The sequence below is a fragment of the Cavia porcellus genome, unplaced genomic scaffold (assembly GCF_034190915.1).
Source record: "Cavia porcellus strain 051 isolate PalLab524CR breed Dunkin Hartley unplaced genomic scaffold, mCavPor4.1 scaffold_12, whole genome shotgun sequence".
Classification (NCBI taxonomy): Eukaryota; Metazoa; Chordata; class Mammalia; order Rodentia; family Caviidae; genus Cavia; species Cavia porcellus.
Window position 1 is genome coordinate 58,986,374 of NW_026947495.1, and position 21,887 is coordinate 59,008,260.

Below are 21,887 nucleotides of genomic sequence, written 5' to 3' on the forward strand. Positions count from 1 at the left end.
CACATAACTTTAAGTACACTTTTGGACATATTTTTACATAGTTTCCATAAAAACTCCACAGGACTGTGGCAGTTATTTCATCCTCAATGGTATTAGATGTCAGGTGGGAACGTAATAAAATAGATTAACATGAAATAGATATATCTGATGAATAGTTGATAATATGCAAGTTTTATAAATTTCTATTTCTTTATTTCTCAAGTCATTTAAAAAAACCAGTAAAATTTTTTTCATTTTGAAGTTGGTATTTCAATCAGGTACTTACACTAAAGCTTATTGTTTTCTAGGTATAGAGTACTTTTACCATGTTAAGTATTTTTTTCAACAGTTTCACTGTTGCCAAACAATTTACAGTACTCAATTTCTCCCCCTCCATGGCTTATTACTTACCCTGAGCAAATCATCTATACGACCTTCCTTTTTTTCCAGGTCCTGGTTTTTATTACTTTCTAATGCTGCTAATTTCAACATTGTGAGATCAGTCTAGATGAAAGAAAGCTATTTTATTATCTCCATTATGTATTTTGTTACATACAAAAACTAGATTTTATCTACTTTAAAAAGGAAAGGACAACATGTGAGTTTTTTTTGTGTATGTAAAGAGTACACTTAAGACCAAAAGGTCACAATACAGTTTTAAGTTCTAATAACTTCAGGAAGCTGGCTGTAGTAGCACACACCTGTAATCCCAACACTTGGGGAGGCTGAGACAGAAGGATTGCTGCAAGTTTGAGGCCAGCCTGGGCTACAGAGTAAGCTCAAGGCCAGTCTGAACTACACAGTGAGACTCAGTCCCAAAAAACAAAGAAACCAAAACTGAACATCAGAAGTATAAATGCCACAAACTTATAATAAAATATTTATTTAGAATACAGATGTACCTCATTAAAAATATATCCACTGCTTTGTGCTGTACACTACTTGGCTCTTAAGCTTTACAAAATACTTTTTTAAATCATTTGAGAAGTAAAAACTACATATTTTACGGTAGACATCACTTAAAAATCTACTTTCTTAGCAATATCCATATACAAAATATATTGTTATTGAGTACGGTCATCATGATGTGCAATAGATACCTTGAACATCCTCCTCACTGAAATTTTGTGCTCTCTGACCAAAATCCCACACAGGAGAACCTTTTAGGAGCTGCTCAAGAACTGAAAGCTATCCTTCCTGTATGTATAATGTTGACTCTAGGATTATCCAGAGATTTTGTTTGGATATGACCCCATAAATAAAGTCTGACAAATAAATTGGGGGCCACAGGTGGTGAAGTAACAGATTTTACTCTCCCAGCCACTAGTCTAAAAAAGTGCCATCAGGACATTGTCACATGTAAAAATTTAAAATCAAAACCTCAGTACTGGACTGAGGGTGTAGCTCAGGGGTATAGCATGTGCTTAATAAGCATAGGCCCTAGGTTCACGAACCAGGGCCCAACAAACAAACAAACATACAAACAAACAAAAAAACCTTAAAACTGAGTACCTATAGTCAAAATTCATGGAACTAAATAAAGAATAAAAGACAACAAAATAATTCAATTTTTCCCCAACTTGTAGCACCTATGTAGATACATATACTCAAACTGCTTTAATGTCCACTTATACATATATAGCTGCATCACGAAGATATCAATTATATATAAATGAATTAGGTGCTTGCCTAGCAAGCTCAAGACCCTGGATTTAATCCTCAGTGAGACCCATATACATACACTTATATCTCATTAATAAACAAAATTGATGTATTATGGTTGTTCAGATTATTTGATATGCTTTAAATATCTATACATTTGCCAGTACAAAGAACAAGTTGATAGTAAATTCAGTGCTTTAGGTTTACACTCCTTCCCTGTAAACTATTTTCCACTAATGAATTAGTTTTCTTGATGTTCTACTTTATGATTATGTTTAAGATACATACTTGTTAATACAAAACTGGTCACTAGTTTTTTTATAAATAATAGGGGGAAAATGTAGTTACTATTTACCTGAGTGATTTTAAAGGATAACTGCTTTGGTTGTAAAACAGGGTGGTCCCCAAAAGCTAATGCAGTAGGGGAAGGGCTATTCGGTCGAACCTAAAAAAAAAAGTAATAAAATAATACTCGATCACCATTTATTCAACAACCATTCACTGAGTACCTCCACCTAAGGCTCAGGGAGAGCTACAAGTATAAATTTCCTGCCCACAAGCTTATATTCTAGTTCCCCGAAAGAAATTTTAAAATATATTTCATACTGTTAAAGTATGAAATACATGAAGTCTTGTAATAAGGCCAAGTCAAAATTATTAAAAACAGATAATGATGGTCTGAAAAGTTAAAACAGATCTTTATACAGAATTCTTAGTAGTAGCGATACCAATACATGCCCGTCCCACCTACTTATCACTGGGTTTTGTGCTTTATCTAGTCACTAGTTAAAACACATTCATTAAAAGTAGCAGGTTACAACAGTGTATCAATGTGATCACTACATAATTTCACTCAAAAGTTAATGCTCAGTCTTCTCACTTTGTACATTCCAATGTATTATGCCCCAAATAATAAAACAAATGAAACAAACTGTGTCTACAGATAAAAAAAAAAAAAAAAAAAAGAAAATAAAAAGATTGCTTAAATGAATAAGGATAATGCTGATTTTAGATTTTTTTAATTCATCTTTATTTGGTTGGTTTTTGTTTTAAAACAAGATCCCATTCTGGGACCAGTCTCTTCCTAGAAGGCCTGGCAAAACTTGAACTCACTAGTAGTTTTTGCCTGGGCCTCATGAGTTCTTAAGTACTGGAAATCATGCTTTACCAGCTGAACTTCTTCACTCTGGGTTTTTTTTTTTTTTTTTTTTTTTTGTCTTTTGGAGACTGGGTTTCACTATGCAGTTCAGGCTGGCCTTACGCTCACTTTGTGGCCCAGACTGGTCTCCAACTTGCAATGACACTCCTGCCCCAGCCTCCTGAGTGCTGGGATCACAGGTATGAGCCATCATGACCAGTCACTCATCTTTAAATTACTGAAAGTGAACTTTATTTTTCTGATTAGGTACTCAACTTTCACCAACTAAAGTGAACAAAACTTAACGTCTAATTCATGAAAACTTTTAAGAAGCTCACTTTCAAAAATAAAGTTCTAACTGTATCAGATTATTAAAAATGATTCAATTCACCATAGAAATTTTTGAAAACACTAATTTATACAGAAATGTTTAATAAAACAATAAAATATAAGTTATTCAGTGTATATAACCTCCAAAAAACTTGAAATATAAAAACTTACAGATGAGGAAGGAGTGGAATGTGAATGTGAATTTTGAGGAGAACGGATTGCAGGAGGTATGCCTCTTACTGGACTTGAGCCATTTCCACCTTGGTACTGAGAAAAAGAGAAAGGAAACATCACTACTTATTAAATAGGGAGTAGGTAGGTGTTATTTTTGTTTTCATGTAACACATTATTTCATTTTACTTTATTTGCAATGCTGGCAATAGAACTCACAGCCTCAAGTGCTTTGCCACTGAGCTACATCTCTACCCCTAAATATATTTTAAATAAGATCAAGCATTTAAATGGAAAAAGCAAAATTAAGATCACCTAAAACCAAGTCCTAAAAGACTAACAGAAGACTACTGATCATAAGAACTTGACAAGACTTTATTTTACAACAATACTTAACTACTTTATATTAACTATGACTATAATTCACTGTGCGGTTGACTCAAATACAAATTATCCCAAAGCAATGAACTTGTTTTATTTTTCCTCCAAAGCTTAGCATAATTCTCCTATAAATTTTCTTGAACCAGTATAGTCCCTAATCCCCTAAAATTTTCAGATTTTTATATGATGATTTTAGTCAACATAATCAACTATTTTAAGAATCAAGATTCTTAAACTCTGTGAAAATACTCAAATACTGCCACTACATAGAAGAATTATATAGGACAAGTGCTTTCCATTTAATAGCATGAAAATCCTTTCAGTTCTTTCTTACAAAGTGTACAATTAGCTGCATGTGATAAGTCAACTAACCTATTCTACAACTACTTTTTCTGTCTCAGGTTTCTGGATAGGCTAGCAGAAGAAAACAATCTTCTGACACTAGCTTCTTTTAGGAGTATAGTTTACTGTCTATTTCATTTTTGTTTACTCACTTAACTGTGACACAAACAGCAGAGATGGGGAATCTTACTGTGATCACTAATCAACTTCCAGCAACCTAAGAATGTTATCTCATTAATTTTATCCAAAGTGCCTAGCATAACGCCCAGCACATAGTAGGCATTCAAGACTTGTTTATCTGAACTGATCCTACCTTTAACAAAGGTTCTTGATATTAACACTGAGTAACTGACCTCAACCGAAGAGCATTAGGTAATTTGTAGTCAGTAAAAAATTTTGCTTAGAATCTATAAATTTATCAAATTCAGCCATTTCCCTACTTAGCCAATTCTCTCACTCTCAAATGTAACTATTTAACTGAATAGATTCTATTTGTTGTTTTAATAATCATATCAATGTTTTCTAATGTAAAATTGATAGGCCAAAGTGTTTCTATGTAGAAAAAAAATTCCCAATTGTGTTTTAAGACTTGAAATATTTATTGTTTTCGGGGATTCTAAGATTCATATCTCTATCAATTATTTAATCTCCATCCACAGGAGCCAATACTGCTGTTAGTTTGATTCTTCCATTTAGAGTTTGCATTTAAGTAGGTTACTTTGTAGCCTTGCTTTTCAGTTTCCCCCCTGTAAAACAGAAACATTAATGCCTACTTTGCCAATTTTATGTGTTGTTATAAGCAGTATTAAAGAAAGTACTTTAAAAATTATGATGTGTCATACCAATGTAAAAATATTTTGTTGTTCTTTTGAGACAGGGTCTTGCTAGTCTGCCTTAGAACTCATTAGCTCTGGATGTCTCAAATTTATGGCAATCCTGCCTCAGCTAAGATTATAGGCATGTGTTACCATGACCTGGCTTAAAAGTAAATGTTAGTGTTCCTCAGTAGACAGTATCACATTGTACTAGAGCTCTGCTCAGAAGTTGATCTTATAGTTCAAATTATTTTCAGCTCACAAAATTATATTGAATTAGAACTGGAAATAATCCTCAATGAACTTACTTCAAAATAGTCGCTAATTTTGTGGCCACGTCCCCCAATACTTTTTCCTAAAATATAAAAGTAAAAAATTTTTATAGATTTAAATTCAGTCATGATTATCTACCAAATATTGTATCAGAAAGAAAATGTATTAATTTTCTTAATTCACATAAAAAACCATGGTATTTTAGTAGTGTAGTGAAGAGTATCAAAAATTAAATTCTTAGAATAGATTAAAAAATTAAATGACATTTCAGTAAAAACTTGCCAATTTAAAAAGTCCCATTACTGTAAAATCAGATAAATCAATGACATTAGAGAATCTTCTGGACTTTGTCATTGTTTTGTTTTATTTTGATGTGCTGGGGATAGAACCAGGACCTTGCCCAGGCCAAGCATATGCTCTACCACTGAGATACACCCCCTATACAAAGGGATGCCTGTTTTTAAAAATTATTAATATGACTTAATGTCTATACATTTCAAAGAAGCAAATCAACAAATTTCATAAATGACAATTTAATTCATGCTTGATAAATAAAAATTTAAAAGCTTTCCTTAACATAAACCAAACCTTAATCCCTTAACTGACAGCATACTTTAGTATCAATGTTACTTTTTTAAATGTTTAAATCTGAAAAGCAGCTCCATATTAATACGTGTTTCAATAAACTGGATTTTATGGTCTACTCTTATACAATAGTGATGAAATAACTAGTCATTACCAATCATACTGTTCTTTAAATGTTTTGTTTTCAAATAGAGTACTCATCAGCTTTAAAAGTACTGAATTAGAAATTTGTTAGGGAAGATGGTGTTTAGAAAAGTTTTCTGGGGGTAGGCATCCATCTTTGATTGGAACTACAGTATATAAAACATATGATTTCTTCAAGTTACCGCAGAAAACATAGTATTATAAAGCAAAACGCTTTGCATACTATAAACAAATATATATCTACTAGTTAATACTGATTTATATTCATGCATTCATTTATTTTAGTCAACAAATATTTCTTAAGTGGTTACTATGTGCCAGGCATTATGGAGATGAACAAAATATTTAAAATTCAACAGATTTACATTTCTTCTTGGAATAGAGGAATTTAAAAAAAAAATAAGTACTCAGGTTATAAATGCTATTTAGAAATTTTGAGCAACAGGTTTGTACAAATGTATTTATAGTCTAGATATGAGATAGGGGTTTTATACAAAAGGAAATTCCTGTCCTTACTCCCCTGAAAATTCTCAAAAGGTACTACTAAGGAAGACACAGGTACTTCTAGTTGCCTTCCTAGAAGCTCTTCCCCAAATTCTTTTTCCCATGACTGGGCCCCAATTTTTTTTTTTCTTTTGGTCTTTTTTCATTTTTATCAGTACCAGGGATCGAACTCACGACTGTCTGCCATGACTGGGCCCAAATTTTATTTCATTATCTCCCTCCCCCTACATAGTACATGTAATTTCAGAAGCTCAAATGCAGCCCCCAGTCCCAATCCCCCTTTCCCTCTGTATAAGAAATCTCATTTTGTTCAAATATCATCCCTTCTCCATATATCCCATATTTTTAAGAGGAATACTTCACTTAATTTTCAGTGTCAAAAGCAAGCTTGACTTTCCAGGCAATAGTCCCTATGTAGGATATTACTGGTTTTGGAATGATAAATGAGTAATCTAGTCAGTAAGCAGAGGGGGTAGCTTTACTCTGTTTTTGAAAAAGTTCACTCCAAAGAAGAGGGCACTGGGCAGGGAACTACGATTACATGCCAGGTATAGTGGCACACACCTATAATCCCAGCTACATAGGAGGCTAAGGTTAGAGGATCACATGGTCAAGACCAACCTAAGAAACAGCAGATCTCATCTCAAAAAGAGAAAGACCAAAAGTAAGGCACGTAAGTGCTAACAAGTAAATTTAATTTAAGTAACCATTTTAAAAGCAGAAGAAAAAACAATTCCATCGATGGCAGACCACAGATGAAAAAATAACCTATGAGTTCTTAAAGATACATTGCCTTAATCAACTCAGAAGTCCCATTCCACTTGGAAACATGCCTCTGAGTTTTTAAAAAGCTGCTACTAAAATAACTGTGATTAATACACACTTATAATAAGTAAAGTTACAAGTCCACTAACCACAACCTGGGGAAGATACACTAAAACAAAAAAGAAGCTCACTGCAAAGTGAGGCACAATGTAATAGAACATAGAGAAAAGGCCCTGAACCCCCTTCTTCCACAAACACAATCGCTGCAAATATATTCCTTGATTCTAGGGCAATATATACACTGATAAGCCACGGTAGACCTTATGGATATTGGCTACAAAATGTAAAATGTTATGTATAAAATCATTACTATACATGATTTAAGATTCTAATTTACTTAAATTTGAGGACCCAAATTAAGTGACAATATTTTTATTCTCCATTATAATAGATTCTGTAGCCTAATGAAATAATTTTCTTAGTTCCTATCACAAATGATCAGTATGCAAGAAATGATGAAAAATAGGTACGAAGAGAAAAAGATGCTAAAATTAGAGTGTTTAGTCATTTTAATTTTGTTTGTTTGAAACAGGGTCTTGCTATGTAGCTGTGGCTAACCTGGAATTTGTGGTGATCCTCATCTCAGGCTCCAGAGAGCAGGGATTACAGGTGTACACTATTACCACTACCACACCCCACCACTACTACTACCACACCCAACTCTAATTACTTTCATGTGCAGCAGGCATACATGAATAAGTAAATAAATACATGAGTAAGTAAGAAAGAAGAATATGGGGACTTGTGTTTTGTTTTATTTTGAGACAGAGTCTCCCTATGTAATTCAGGCTGGCCTTGAACTCACAAGGTAGCCCAGGCTAGCCTTGTACTCGTGGTGATTCTCCTGCCTCAGTCTCCTAAGTATTTGGGATTACCTGTGATCCTCTAACATTAGCCTCTGTATGGCACCCAGCTGATATTTGTTTTAAAATGAGATTTAAAGTTTTTATTTAAAAATAAGAAACCATTTCAACATCATAGTTCACATAAAAAGAGGAAAATGAAAAGTGAAAAAGTAATGCTTGACAGATTTGGACACGATACATGTCTTTTTAGGACCTAATTTTAAAAGGGGGAGGGGGGCAAAAAGCCCAAAGATAGTAACCATATGCTATGTAAACACCGTACAGAAAGACTGCAGTTTCCTATTATTTCTTATACAAAGTAGACTCTCAAAACTATTATAAGCACAGAAACTACAAAATAGCTATGCGATTCACATGCACACTAAATAAATTGCTTATTTAACAACTAGAATACTAATGGGTTAGAAATCAGAATAATTAATTATAAATGCCAACTGGGCTCAAAAGGAAGATGTTGCTTGGCTTACCCTGACTACTTTCATTCTGGCTTTCTGCTTTTCTCTTTCTTCCCCTGGATGATTCTGATTGTTTCTTCTCTGGTGTCTACAAAAAATAAGTTAATATAATTTTAAATTACAGTTTTAGCATATAAAATTATTGTTGTCAATATCGAAATCGCTTCTATTTTCAAGGCCAAATAGTGTCCAATTGAACTTATGAATGCAAATGTAGTTCATGTCATACAATTTATTTAAAGGATAAAACTTTTCTAATCCATAAATACCTTAACTTTCAAGAAAGAAGACCTGTGTTACTTGCACATTTAGAGAACTTGACTTGAGGTGAGAAGAAATCTGAAAGTAATCAGATTTGCAAGATGCCTTTCAAAGTCTTACTCAGAAAGGGAGAGAAAAAAATCACCAATTAAGTCTTCTAGTACTCACACATATTTAATTTATAAAACAAAACTGGTTTATAGTTTTGTTAAAGGAGGGGAGACACAAACAAACTCTGACATTCAATCCCTACTAAAAAGGACCATTCACCTAAAGGCACGGCAACTGTTTCCCGAAACAATTATAGTAAAGTCAAAGATTATTACCTAAATCAGAATTCAGCAAAGTATGGCCTATAGGACAATTCTTTAGCCACCTATTCTTGTTCAATCTATGATTTAAGCATAACTTTTTTTAGTGACTGAATTTTTAAAAATTTCAAATGAAGAAGAATGTTATGAAGAAGACTTCTGTAAGTGAAAATTATAAATTCAAACTTCATTGTCCATAATAAAGTTTATTATTCAGCCATTCCATTCATTTATATATTACCTATGGCTGCTTTCACATTACAATAGCAGAGTTAAGCAGTTGTAACAGAGATAGGATGGTCCATAAAGTTTGAAATATGTACCTCTTTCGAGAAAACTTTGTAGACCCCTCCTCTAAAGAGCAGCTGTGCTCCATTTTGAAAGTTTCTTCTTTGAACATATAACAAGTATTTTCATCAGGCTAATACGACAAGTAATTTTTGTGGGGTCTGGCAAACTGTTTTGCTAACAGAAACTAAGCCAAGGGCTGGGGATTTAGCTCAGTGGTATAAGTGCCTGCCTGGCAAGTGTGAGGTCATGAGTTCAACCCCCGGTACAAAAAAAAAAAAAGAAAAACAAACTTAACTAACTAAGCCAAGAGCAAAAGCAAAAGTCAATGGCTCTAGGCCCCCAAATTTTAAGTAGTAAGTAACTCTGGTACCAGAACAGTTCCTGACCTTATTAGGACCTAATTTCATTCCTAAATGAGGCAGCTTTAGTAAGTATTTTAAGGCAGAGTACTCCTATAATTAAATAACATTAATTCTAAGTATATATTGTTTCTCCAAGGATTATCCTGGGTGTCAACAAGACACCACATTCTGAGAAGTCATATTAAATGCTATTATCGGTGAACTCTTAAAAAGAAAGCATCATAGCTTTTCTGCATCTCATCCTCCTGCCTTGTACTTATACAGGTTTCACTTGATAAAGATATGAATAAATGTTAAATAATGTACTCAATGTTTTTACTATTAGTGAGGCACAAATAGGATTCAAATCAAATTTAGATATAATCTAGGGTCTAAGTGTTTTTAAAGGTTTTTTTTAATGTGACGTTATACAACCTACAATCAAAACTAATTAAATGGATTAACTACACACATTTAAAAATGTTATCATCTGTAATTGAAATTCATTGTCCAACAAATCCCCTATATATTTTCATTATATAAGCCAGATGTTTTAAAGAAAATCAACCTGTCAGTCTACTTGGGAGGTGGACTGATGTACCAACAATTTAGGGTAGATACATTTTTAGCTTAGTTCACTGTCAAAAACAGCAAACTAAAACAGTAAACAATCTTCTGTTATCCTAGAAATAAAAATATTACCAAATTAAAAATTCTAAGTTAACATTTTCATGAAACTCCAGCACTATCTTAAAATAAGTATCTATATCACTAATTTAATCCATATATATAAAAATATGCAGTTGAAGGCCAAAAAATAATGTTACACCAATTTTAAATATAGCAGGACGCTATTTGAATTTCATCTTAAATCTTGACTAATTACTTTTGAACAAATGACCAAAAATAATCACAAACTACCATAACTCTGAAATAATTATACTAGAAACAGCATTTTTTTTTTTTTTTTTTTTTTGGTACCAGGGATTGAACTCATGACTGCATGCTTGCAAGGCAGGCACTTATGGCACTGAGCTAAATCCCCGGCCCCTAGAAACAGTATTTTTTGTTAGAAAACTAAGTTAAGCATAATGTGGTAGTTTCATATAATTTTCTAAAGTATATTTCAAGAAACACTAGCTCAATGATATGTTGAAAAGGCTACATTTTAAATGGAGGCAGGGTACAAATACAACTCAGGTAAACGAAGGTAGATTTCTTTAGTGCAAAGCTTCTCAGTAACATTAAAATGCTAACATCGTGGATCTATCTCCAACAGAAAGGTAGATGGGAAGAGAACAGACACACACCCTCAATTTATTTTGGGATATTAAATACTTCATTGCATATTTAAGGTTGTTTTCTAAAGACATATACGTACTTGGTACCATTTTTCCCTCTGAGGAAATACATTCCAGAACGGGAATGTGCAACAACCCTTTGGAAAACAGTAAGTAGCTGAGCTAAGGCTCTAGCCTACAGGAAACGTATCCTATGTCAACTCTACCCCTATCCTTGCAAACTTGTCATCTCTATTTTTAAAAATATGGTTCTATGAGACTCCCTTTGAAGAAAAAGTTTATGCCTTAACGAGTTTTGAAAACCTGATCACAACTAATGGTTGAAGAAATCCAAAGAATGTCAGTCTCACCATATATTCACATAAGGTATAGAATTTGCACATATCAAGCTTTTACATAGGATATTTTCAAGATTATTGCTTTTGCTAATAATGCTATTTCTCTCCTGCCTTCACTATTTTTCTGAAATGATACACTATAATTGATCTCAATAATGAAGAATTAATTTAAAAAGATGGCAAGAGTAATTAATTTAAAAAGATGGCAAGAGTAAAATAACTCAAAAGGCCAAAGAATTCCAAAATACAAAGAATAATATTCCAATGTACAGTATGCAGTGGGACAGCAGTTACTAGAAAAATGAAAGAAGGAGAGACTAGTACTCTTAATTTAACTTTGTAAATGCTGGATTTATAACCATACCAAAACCAGTATGACTCTCGCATTTAAATGTTTCAAGGTATTACTGTCAATGTATACGATATTTTCTGGCAGTTCAAAATTAGTTCAAAAAACAAAGACAATAGGGTTTGGTGGCACATGCCTGTAATCCCAGCACTCAGGAGGCTAAGGCAGGAGGGTTGCTTCAAGTTTGAGGTCAGCCTGAACTGCTTAGCAAAATCCTGCTCAAAAAGACCAAAAATAGCAGCAGCAGCAAAAAAAAAGCACCTAGAAAGTCATAGTGATACAATTAGTGCTATAATTTCTTTTGGAACTTGGTAAATGATTATTAAAGTTTAATAGTCATGTGGCTTCTTGGCTTATGTTAAAGCAAAATAAATATTTTTCTTTAACACCAGCCTGGCTATATAAGGAGACCCTACCTAAACAAAAAAACAAAAAAGAAGGAAAATAAGAATTGTGATCTTGTCACAGAATAGGGGACATAATGTGAACTATTCCAAAATGATCCTCAAATTAGAGTGACATTACATCAATGAAAACGGAGCAATACAACAAGAATACAACACTGTATTCTTCATTCTGTGCTAACTCAAGTTCATCAAGTCTCATTAAACAGATAAAAACAAAGTTAAGAATCATTGTCTCTAAGAAAATTACTATAATCAACAAAGACACTGAGGATTTAGCTCAGCGGCTCAAGCGCTTGCCTGGTGAGCATGAGACAGTGAGGTTGAACAACAGTACTAAGAAAAAAAAACACCCCCAAGACAAAAACAAAGATATAAGTAATTTCTCTTGGTTAAACAAGAAAATACTTTAACACAGAAAGAAAACCTACACTAACATTAAATATCTTTATTGAAATATTTTATCTTCAAATTTACCAGAATGCATTTTTTCTGATAAATTCATTGAGCCTAAATTGATTTCAAAAATAGAACAATGATTCTTCAGATATCAAGTTTAACTTTATTATTATTTAAAGAAATGGATGATAAATCTTCTTAATTGCAGCTGGTAAAAACAATGTTCAAGTTTTACTCACTTTTCTAGGCAAAATTTACTTTAGGCTAAGATAAGACAATGCCAGACAGATGTCTTTGTTACTTCAATAACACATATCAAAACAGCATGGAACTAGAAAGGAAAATTTGGATCCTTACAAAAGTGTTAATGTAAAATAGATGCTCTTTTCAAGAATGTCAAAAGTATAAGATAACCTATGTTCTCCAACTTTTTACTTTAAAAACTAGGTTTTACAATAATGTACTATGAGAAAAATTCTGGTTGGGTGTGGTGGCTTACTGTGAGTTCAAGGCCAGCCAGGACTACAAAGTGAGCTCAAGGCCAGCCTGAACTGCATAGTGAGACTGTTTTAAAAGACCCCCCCAAGCCCCTCAAAAAAACTGCTATGAAAATTTTGTTGCTTTTTATCCTATTTACATTTTGATAAAACCCATCATGAAATATATACATTCTAACTCAAGGATTGGTTTAGCTCATATAGTACCGGCAACTAGTGTCTGGAAATGCTTGTCTGAATTTTTGATCCCTAAAAGATACTACTGACTTAAATAATTAGATTATGTGTGTAATATCGTGTGTAATATCATGAAATCCTAACATCAGATAAGAGAACTTTCTTGCCATTCACATAAACCAAATCAATATGTCACTAATTCTGGTATAATCTACTTATTTTGCTGTATTGTTTTTATTATTATAACATAATATTAAAGATAATAGAGTACATAAGAAAAAACTAAGTAACCATCTAATTAAATGTTGGCTAACTTACCAGTTAACTTGGTGTGTCAATTCACAACATTGTAAAGTCTTGAAGGGTTTTCACTTTCTTTTTTTTTTTTTTTTTTTTTTTTGTCTTTTTCATTTTTATCGGTACCGGGGATCGAACTCACAACCATCTGCTGGCAAGGCAGGTGCTTATGCCGCTGAGCTAAACCCCCAGCCCCAGTTTTTCACTTTCTGTAAAGTATCTCTAATCAACTACATCAGTAACCAAAAGAAATACAAAACTAAAACAATTACCCTCAGTCTCAATGGCTAATATCTGCCTTACTTGCCATCCTCACACCCTGACTTATGCTATCATTTAAGTCACTTATATGTGTGTTCGCCTGTTAAGGAAGCATACTAAGTTCTTAACATTCATGAAATGGATTTATTTACCATTTTCTAGTCATTTACATAGCATGAATATCACCCTTTTCCTTTCTTTACCTTTGCTTTTAAAGTTTTATTTGCTGAATAATATATACTCAAGCAAGAAAGACTCACATCCTCTGCTGTGAACCTTGCCTACTCAACATTATTTAGGTGTCAGATACTCTAATTTCAATTTGAGAAGAGCGTAATCCTTATTAGATAGTAAAGAGATACCATCTTAAAAAACTGAAATGATTTAAACAAAATACAATCAAAATTAAGATAAATTTTTGGGGAAAACAGGTATAAAAATATAATTTTTCATGACACTTATTCATCACTAAATTCATGCTTCAGTTCTCTTTCTAACTGGAATACATTTAGACAGTAATCAACAGTAATTAAAGTTGCTAAAGGACTGAGACTTAACCAAGAACAAATGGAGAAGAAGAAAAAAAAAACTACCTTTGGTTTTGAAGAAAATATTGATCAACTCTAATTCAGGTTATATAGAAGTATTATAAATGAACAGTAAAGATCAAATACTGAAGATTGTTCTGTCAAGTTATCACAAATATACGTAGACAAAAAATGAAATTAAAAAATTAATCTAAAAGCTAAAACTTAAGGCTAGTACTATCTCTATTTTCAAATAGAATCATTACTTCCAATCAATCTAGTGTACGTAAGTGTTCACTAAAGGAACATTCAAACTAACACTACTAATAGAACAAAGAAGCATCGGAAAGTAGAAGCTGGACAGGTGGCGCCCATCTGTAATCCCAGGTACTCCGGTGGTTGAGGTAGGACTGTGAGTTGTAGGCCAGTCTGGATACTTAACAAGACCCGTTTCACCTCCTCTCCACAAAACAACTTAGAGGAGAAGGAGAAGGAGGAGGAAGAATAGCAGCAACAGGAGAAAGGAAAAAAATAGTAGCAGTGGGAATGTACACTAAACAAGCTAAAAACAGGGAACACTCACCAAAATGCAACAACTGACCTGGCTTTATGTAATGATCTTAATGCTAAACAATGCAGAAACCTTGGAATGTATTTAGACAGTAATGAACAGTAATTGAAGTTGATAAAGGGTTGAGATTTACCAAAGAACAAAAGGAGAACAAAATCTTTGGTTTTAAAGAAAGTAAATTTAAAAATATATATTGATCAACTCTAATTCAGGATATATACAAGTATTATAAAAGAAGAATACTGAAGTTCAAATTGAGGCAAAATAGAGTAACTAGATGCCCATGTCTACTTTACAGACATGAATATTATGAAGTATATTGTATGTAAGCACATATGTATAAACTGTGCTTCTCCAACATTAATTATTAAAGATAATATAACTCAGTGATACACTATCACAGATATTTCAACCTCAATAATAAGGTAGAACATCAAAAGTAAGGAAAGGAATGGCTATGGTATTAATAATCACTATAAATTTGAAGTGAGCTAGAAGATACAAAACTTATCTGCATAGGATTAGCTAAAGACAGCAATTGTGTAGAATTTAGATAAAATAGAGAAAGGAAATCACTGTGTTTATACAGGGAAGAGTTCTGTGAAAAAAGAACAGTACATAAAAAGAATTAAGATGTGTTATGTACATGTACCAAATCCCTATGATTAACACAATCATTATATACTGTAAACATATACTAATAAAAATAAATTTTTTTTTGTCTTTTTCATTTTTATCGGTACCAGGGATCGAACTCACGACTGCCTGCTTGCAAGGCAGGCGCTTATGCTGCTGAGCTAAATCCCCAGCCCCTTAAAAATAAATTTTAAAAAACCTGTAAAGAACTTAAGGCAGGTTTTAAAACAGAAAACATTAGTAATTAAGAAACATGGGTTTCTTTCATCTTCATAAAATAAGGCAGCAGGTAAGGCATACAATCCTATTTCTAACTCTTTTATGTAGTATTCTAAAACATTTAAGTAAGAAAATGTATAGCCCTGGAAAAATCACCTTCTTTTTCATTCCCATAAAGTTTAGTCACTCCTCAAATTGACAATTCACTCAATACAGAAACATAATATATTATGAAGTAGGAAAAAAGGTTATTGGAAAAGCAAGTCTATCTACTCACCTTCAATTCAGGTAAGGAATGTTCCTAGTCCTATGATTAAGACATCTAGTTTAGTTTTGCTTCTACCCTTTGTTCTTTCTTCAAGATTTCCTTCGTCTCTGCCATAAGCCCTCCACAACTTTTTCCTTTATGAATATACTATCGCTAAGTCTGTTCAACTCTAGACTTTTTCTTCCCCTTGACAATCAAGATTCTGGGCTAGGGATATAGCACAGTGGTTCAGTGCCTGCCTGCCAAGTACAAGGTCCTGAGTTTGATTCCGTGTACAAAAAAAAAGGTCTATGTCAAAGAATCCTAAATCTTCTTCTCTAGTATGAGCTTTTCCTAAATTCTAGATAACTTCTAATATCTTCACTTGTGCATTCCACAGACATTCAAACTCGGTATTACCCAGAATTCAACTTATTATCTTCTATGCTAAATCTATTCATCTTCCTTTGTGCTGCCTAGCTCAGTAAAAGGCACTAAAATGAAATACTTTTCAGTTTAGATAGCTACTTTTAAATCACTATATATTCCTATTATCTTTCCCTATCCACTCTTTTTAAAAACTTTCTGTGGTATTAAGGATTGAATGTAGAACATTTGTTCTGAGAAATATACTAGCCCTTTTGTAACCTTTTATTTTGAGACACAGCCTTACTAAGTTGCCAACTGCCAGGATGGTCTCAAAACTTGTGACACTCCCTCTTCCTCAGTCTTCCAGAGCACTGTGGTCATAGGTATGTACCACTATGGCTGGCTTCTTTCCTTCTTTATGCTAATTCTACTTTCAAAATCTAGTGGAATGTGGGAGCTTGCAAGAAATGCCAACTCCTATGCAGACCTATTGGCACACGGACACAGTGATTTTTTTGCACAGTAAAGTATCAGAAGCATCATCCCAGATGGTGATAGTCTCAGCAACTTCTCAGTAATGTTAGTGTACCTGAAGGAGAAAGCAGGGCCCAAAAATCAAACCTGAAAACAGTGTAAGCTCTGTTCAAGGTTTTCATACTAACATTAAGTATTGGAGCTTGGAGTTTTGTAAAGCAGGTAGTATCCCTTCCCAAAGTGACCTCCCTAACTCAAGTTTTACCTCCCTCAAATCCTATCCTCTACACTGCTACTAGAGGGAGCTGTTTACAATTTTTGTCTTTTGTTTTCTATGCTTGCTTCAATGGCTCTTCATTATTTAAAGTCCAAATTCCTTACCATGAAATAAAACCGTCAAAACCTGACAGCATTCTACCTTTCTGCATTCCTGTATTATACCGTTAAGTTTTCAAGCCATACACTTATATAGGCAGCTTAGTCTTTCACAAGCTTCGCATATAATCCCAAAGTGTATTAGGGGCCAAAGATCACTGTCCTAGGTCTATACCAAACTATTTTCTAGGTTTCCATGCAAAAGCAAACAATATTCTAGTCCCATTGCCTATCGCCTTCTTATACTTTGCCCTTGTTCCCTGGGATGAATTTACAGGCTTTCCTTAACAGCACAACTACTAACTCTTTTTTGAAGGCAAAGAGACATCTTTGTCTACCTTCCCCAGCAGACAGATGAAAGTGGGGGCTGCTTATTCCTTGCTCTCACACTCCCCTGTACCTGTCTGTATCACTGCACAGCCTGCACTGTCCATGACATAAAGTGTCTAAATTTCTGTCTGCCCCACTAGCCAATGATCTCATTTGAAGGCAAAAATTGTATCTTACTCATATTTATAGTCTGTGCTTAGATGCAGAGATTAGAATATAACAGATATGCAATAAATAAATGCAAGCAATAGTGAATTTCTGGAACTTGCTCTATATGACCTACAGTAATGTAAAACAAAATAAAACCAATAATGTCCCAACTATCAAGAAGTTTCATTAAGAAGAAGAACTTTTTCACTCTACAATTCTATATTCAGAATGAGTCAAATTCATATATAACAAAGCAATTCATATACAGAATGACTAGATTCTACTGACCTAACAGTGACTGTCAGATGCTTTTTAGTTTTAATATTAAAAAGAAAAAAGAAAATAGGATGACTCTGGGTGTCTGAATCATAGTATCGGTAGAAGGAAACATGGACAAAATGAACCTTAATGAATTAAAATCCTATGAAACCATTAGAAAGAGTCAACAGGTAAGGTTCAAATGATCAATCATAATAAAGTACACATATTACTTGCAATATGAAAATAAAGACCAAAAGAATTGAGGGTGGGATTTGGGTGGGTGGTAGGGAGCAGCTCTTTAAAAGAAAATAAACACACATTCTGGCACTATTTGCTAACAAAAACAAAAACTAAATAGTTTATCTTAATTTTGTTGAAAAGAAAGTTTATGTTATCTGTTTCTTTTTGATAAAAATCTTTCTGACTTATGTCTTGCACCGAGTAGTGTATTTTGAAAATAACAATATACAATGTGATAATTATTGTCTCTTTATTATTTGCCTATAGTAATTTTCCATAAAATAAAATTTAAAAACCAACAAAAACTATTGTTTAAAAAACATAGTGAATTGGGGCTGGGGATTTAGCTCAGCGGCATAAGCGCCTGCCTTGCAAGCAGGCAGTCGTGAGTTCGATCCCCAGTACCAATAAAAAGGAAAAAGACAAAAAAAAACAAAAACAAAAAACCCATAGTGAACTAGGAAATGGATTACCAAAGAGTAAATGATATATCAAAACTAGTGAAATATTATATATGCTTCACCCTTACATGTACCAGGGGAAAAGGAGTACTTTTTTTCAACAGTTTACTCCCAGCTACTTTAGTTAATGACCCACGAATATCTGTAATCTCATATGTATGAAACTATCTCAGTGGAATTTATTAATGAAGCTACCGCTCACACAGCTAAAACCTGGGATTTACTTTAACTTCTTATATGGAAAGATAGATCAAAACAGTAATAACCAAAAAAGTCACTTCTTGGATTGAATATTAAAGAAAATACACAAATCATAGTAATTTCAAAACTATTGTGCCACTAAGTTTATCTATGAATTTGTAAAAATTCCATATACAGAATATAGGACAGCAAAAGACAAAAGTTTTTTTAAGGTTTTCTAAGCTACCTCAAACTTCTATGTATATCTAATGGTTAACCAAATTGTGTTACACTGCAAATCGATGTATCTTTTGAAATAAAAACAAAGCACCAACATTTTGCCTAAAAATGCAAGCAAGGGGAATTCTTTTATAGATTAATTCCCCTATATGAATCCAAATACTAAGTCTGTAACTTACATTGGACTATAGGTAACTACAAGGAACACAAAAGACGTAAGACTAAGAGAGGTGGTGTTTTACTGTATCTTGCTATTTTTAAAAAATATATCAAAAATTATCTTATTTGGTAAACAGAAACTATTTAAAATTATTTTATTGTCCTTCAAAACACAAAAAGACTATGAAAAATATGTAAGATTACCAAATATACTTCTCTATGAAATATCAAGAAATATTCCAAAATCTAGAAAATGTAAGGTAAAAACATTCTTGACAAGGTTTAAAAACTGCTTTGACTATAGCTAAACCTTCCATTTTAAAGGACCTAGTATCTAAAGTACTAATTTGAAAAAATAAAAATAAAAAACAAAAAAAACTAAACTGCCATAAGCTGGTGTTCCACAGACTACTAACGCTTACCTCAAGGGAACCTACTGCAGATAAAGTCCCGTCACTTGCACGGTCCTTTCAGCTGCCTGCCAGTTGTCTCTGTGGAAGGGAAAGCCTGATGAGTGAGAACCCTCTGCCACACTCCTTCAGAGGGTCAGGATGCCTGCACAGAACTATTCACCTAGTGATCCCTTGATGCTTTCAGTAACAAAGAACTAAAAAGATGTCACCGTAGATCTGCCTTTTCTGCTGAATACTAAAACCAAATGCCCAAGAGAGTTACTGAGTGCTAATGTCCTACTGCTATTATCAAGATGATATATCTATTCTAACTCAAGTAGCAAAAAGACTCAAATGGTTCACAAAAAGAAGTAAGCTAATACTGACAAAGAAAACATACACATACACACACACACATACACATAAATATGAAAAATGACAGAACTGTATAAAATCAGAGAAAAGTTTATATTCACAAAAATAAAGTTATAGCATCAACAAGCATCAACACATTAATGTTAAAACCTAAAGAAATTCTGGTTTACCCATTTTTAAAAGATACCATTAAGTATACCATGCATAAAATGAACTAAACACCATGGATCCAAATGTCTACTTATAAAATACCATGCACTTTTTGGTGGGGTCAGTTAAGTAGGTGAGCGGAGAAAGGATCTGGCAGATTTTTATAAATATGCAAAGTGAAAATAAGCAGCATGAATGCATACAATTCTAAAAAGAAGAAAAAACATGTATCGGTATCTAAGAAAATCCTTATTTGGGATCAAATTAAGGAACGAAGAGGAAAAGTAGTAACAAAAACTGAAATGTATCTCAAAGAACCACCTTCATCTTACAGAATTATAAAGGGCTAATAACCGTCTTCCATTAAAATACGTATGTATCACTAATGTAGTATGTTTATCTACAAAACCAAAGAAATTGTATTTTCTAACGCCAATACAGTCTTACAACCTGAATACTGTGAACAAAATGCTTTTAAAATCATTAACCATTAGCATCAGTACTGGAAGACAGAGGGCCTCAAATTAAAAAGATGATTCCAGCATTTACTCTACTAGCATCGTATCTAAAATGAAATCACTTACCTCTGATTCTTTGTCACTTAAAGATCCCAAACTTCCAAAGCTGTGATTAGAGCTTTCATTATTTGTTGAGGCCTGTTAAAGATTTATTAAAAAGTAAGAATTAGGAATAATTTAAAGCAAACATTTTTCAAAGCATAGTTTATCTTAGTAAAGGAAAATAAAGTATGACCCCTTTGAATCAAGAAAGCCAAGTAAAGTAAAAATAAGAAATATCAAGTACTTAACACTAGAAATATCTTGGAAAGCCTTTATCAAGTCAGTAAAGTTCTGCTAGTAGGTATTTATTGTGGGTCAACATTTGGTTTGTCTTTATGTTTATCCTGTAATTAGAGATCTATAGGGTGGAACATTACTGGTTCAGGATACATAAATATCCAGTTTGTATTTGATGATATTATTTTTGCCAATTTTATTACTACAGCCAAAGTAACATAATTGTTACTATTAATGGGTTGTCTCTGGATGACAATATCTAGATTGCCTTTGTGTCATTAACTGAGGCCCATTTCCAGAGAACTAGATAATGAGTCAAATATCCTGCAGCATTCTCTCCCAGATACATGGAGATGGCAAGATTCTGAGACAGAGACAAAGGCCAACAATGAACCATGCCCAGAGCGCATTGCTGAAAAGCAGCCATTAACTGAAAAGTCTCCGTATCAGTAATAAACCTGCCCACTATAATCAAACTGCAAGCCTCTGCACAACAAACAAACATATACAGAAATATGAGAAGATATGAAAATGCCTCTAAAAACTCCCCATCTTCTCCTAAGTTGACCAATGGGCAATGAACAAAAGGAAATTAAAAGCCACACATCCAAATTATCTGAAAGAATAACAGAGGACATAACACACCAGATCAATAATGTACTTGACAAACTCAACAAAGATATAGCTAAACAGGAAATGGACTTATTGAAACAATCAGCAAGTCTACAGAATATACTAATAAAAAGCTTGCTGAGCTAAACAAAATGATACAAAACATGACTTTCGAGCATAGAAAAGAATTTTAGTCCATAAAAAGGTACTAAAAAAAATTCAAGAGATTAAAAATTTGTCAAATTATCCGGTGTGGTGGCGTATGCCTGTAATTCTGGCACTCGGGAAGCTGAGGTAGGAGGATCATAGCAAGTTTAAGATCAGCCTGGGCTACGAAGTGAGTTCAAGATCATTGTAAACTGCATAGCAAGAGCCTGTCTCAAAAAGACAAAAAATAAAATTAAATTAAAAAGTCTGTCAAATTA

The 21,887-nt window shown here is 33.2% G+C and overlaps 1 protein-coding gene across 6 annotated transcripts in view; it reads right to left on the reverse strand.

The window, feature by feature from the left end:
• The window catches only part of Tlk1 (tousled like kinase 1), a 137,374-nt gene that overhangs the window by 45,015 nt on the left and 70,472 nt on the right, over positions 1-21,887 (reverse strand). For 3 of the 6 annotated variants that reach the window (XM_063259265.1, XM_063259262.1, XM_063259264.1), the window contains 6 exons: positions 20,638-20,709; positions 8,483-8,558; positions 5,127-5,173; positions 3,281-3,376; positions 1,997-2,086; positions 391-483 (listed from right to left, as the gene is read on the reverse strand). In XM_063259265.1, coding sequence (XP_063115335.1) covers positions 391-483; positions 1,997-2,086; positions 3,281-3,376; positions 5,127-5,173; positions 8,483-8,558; positions 20,638-20,709 — 474 coding nt within the window. Of the gene's footprint in view, positions 1-390; positions 484-1,996; positions 2,087-3,280; positions 3,377-5,126; positions 5,174-8,482; positions 8,559-19,558; positions 19,628-20,637; positions 20,710-21,887 lie in introns of all 6 variants that reach the window. The other 3 variants (XM_063259268.1, XM_063259263.1, XM_063259267.1) reach the window with 3 other exon arrangements.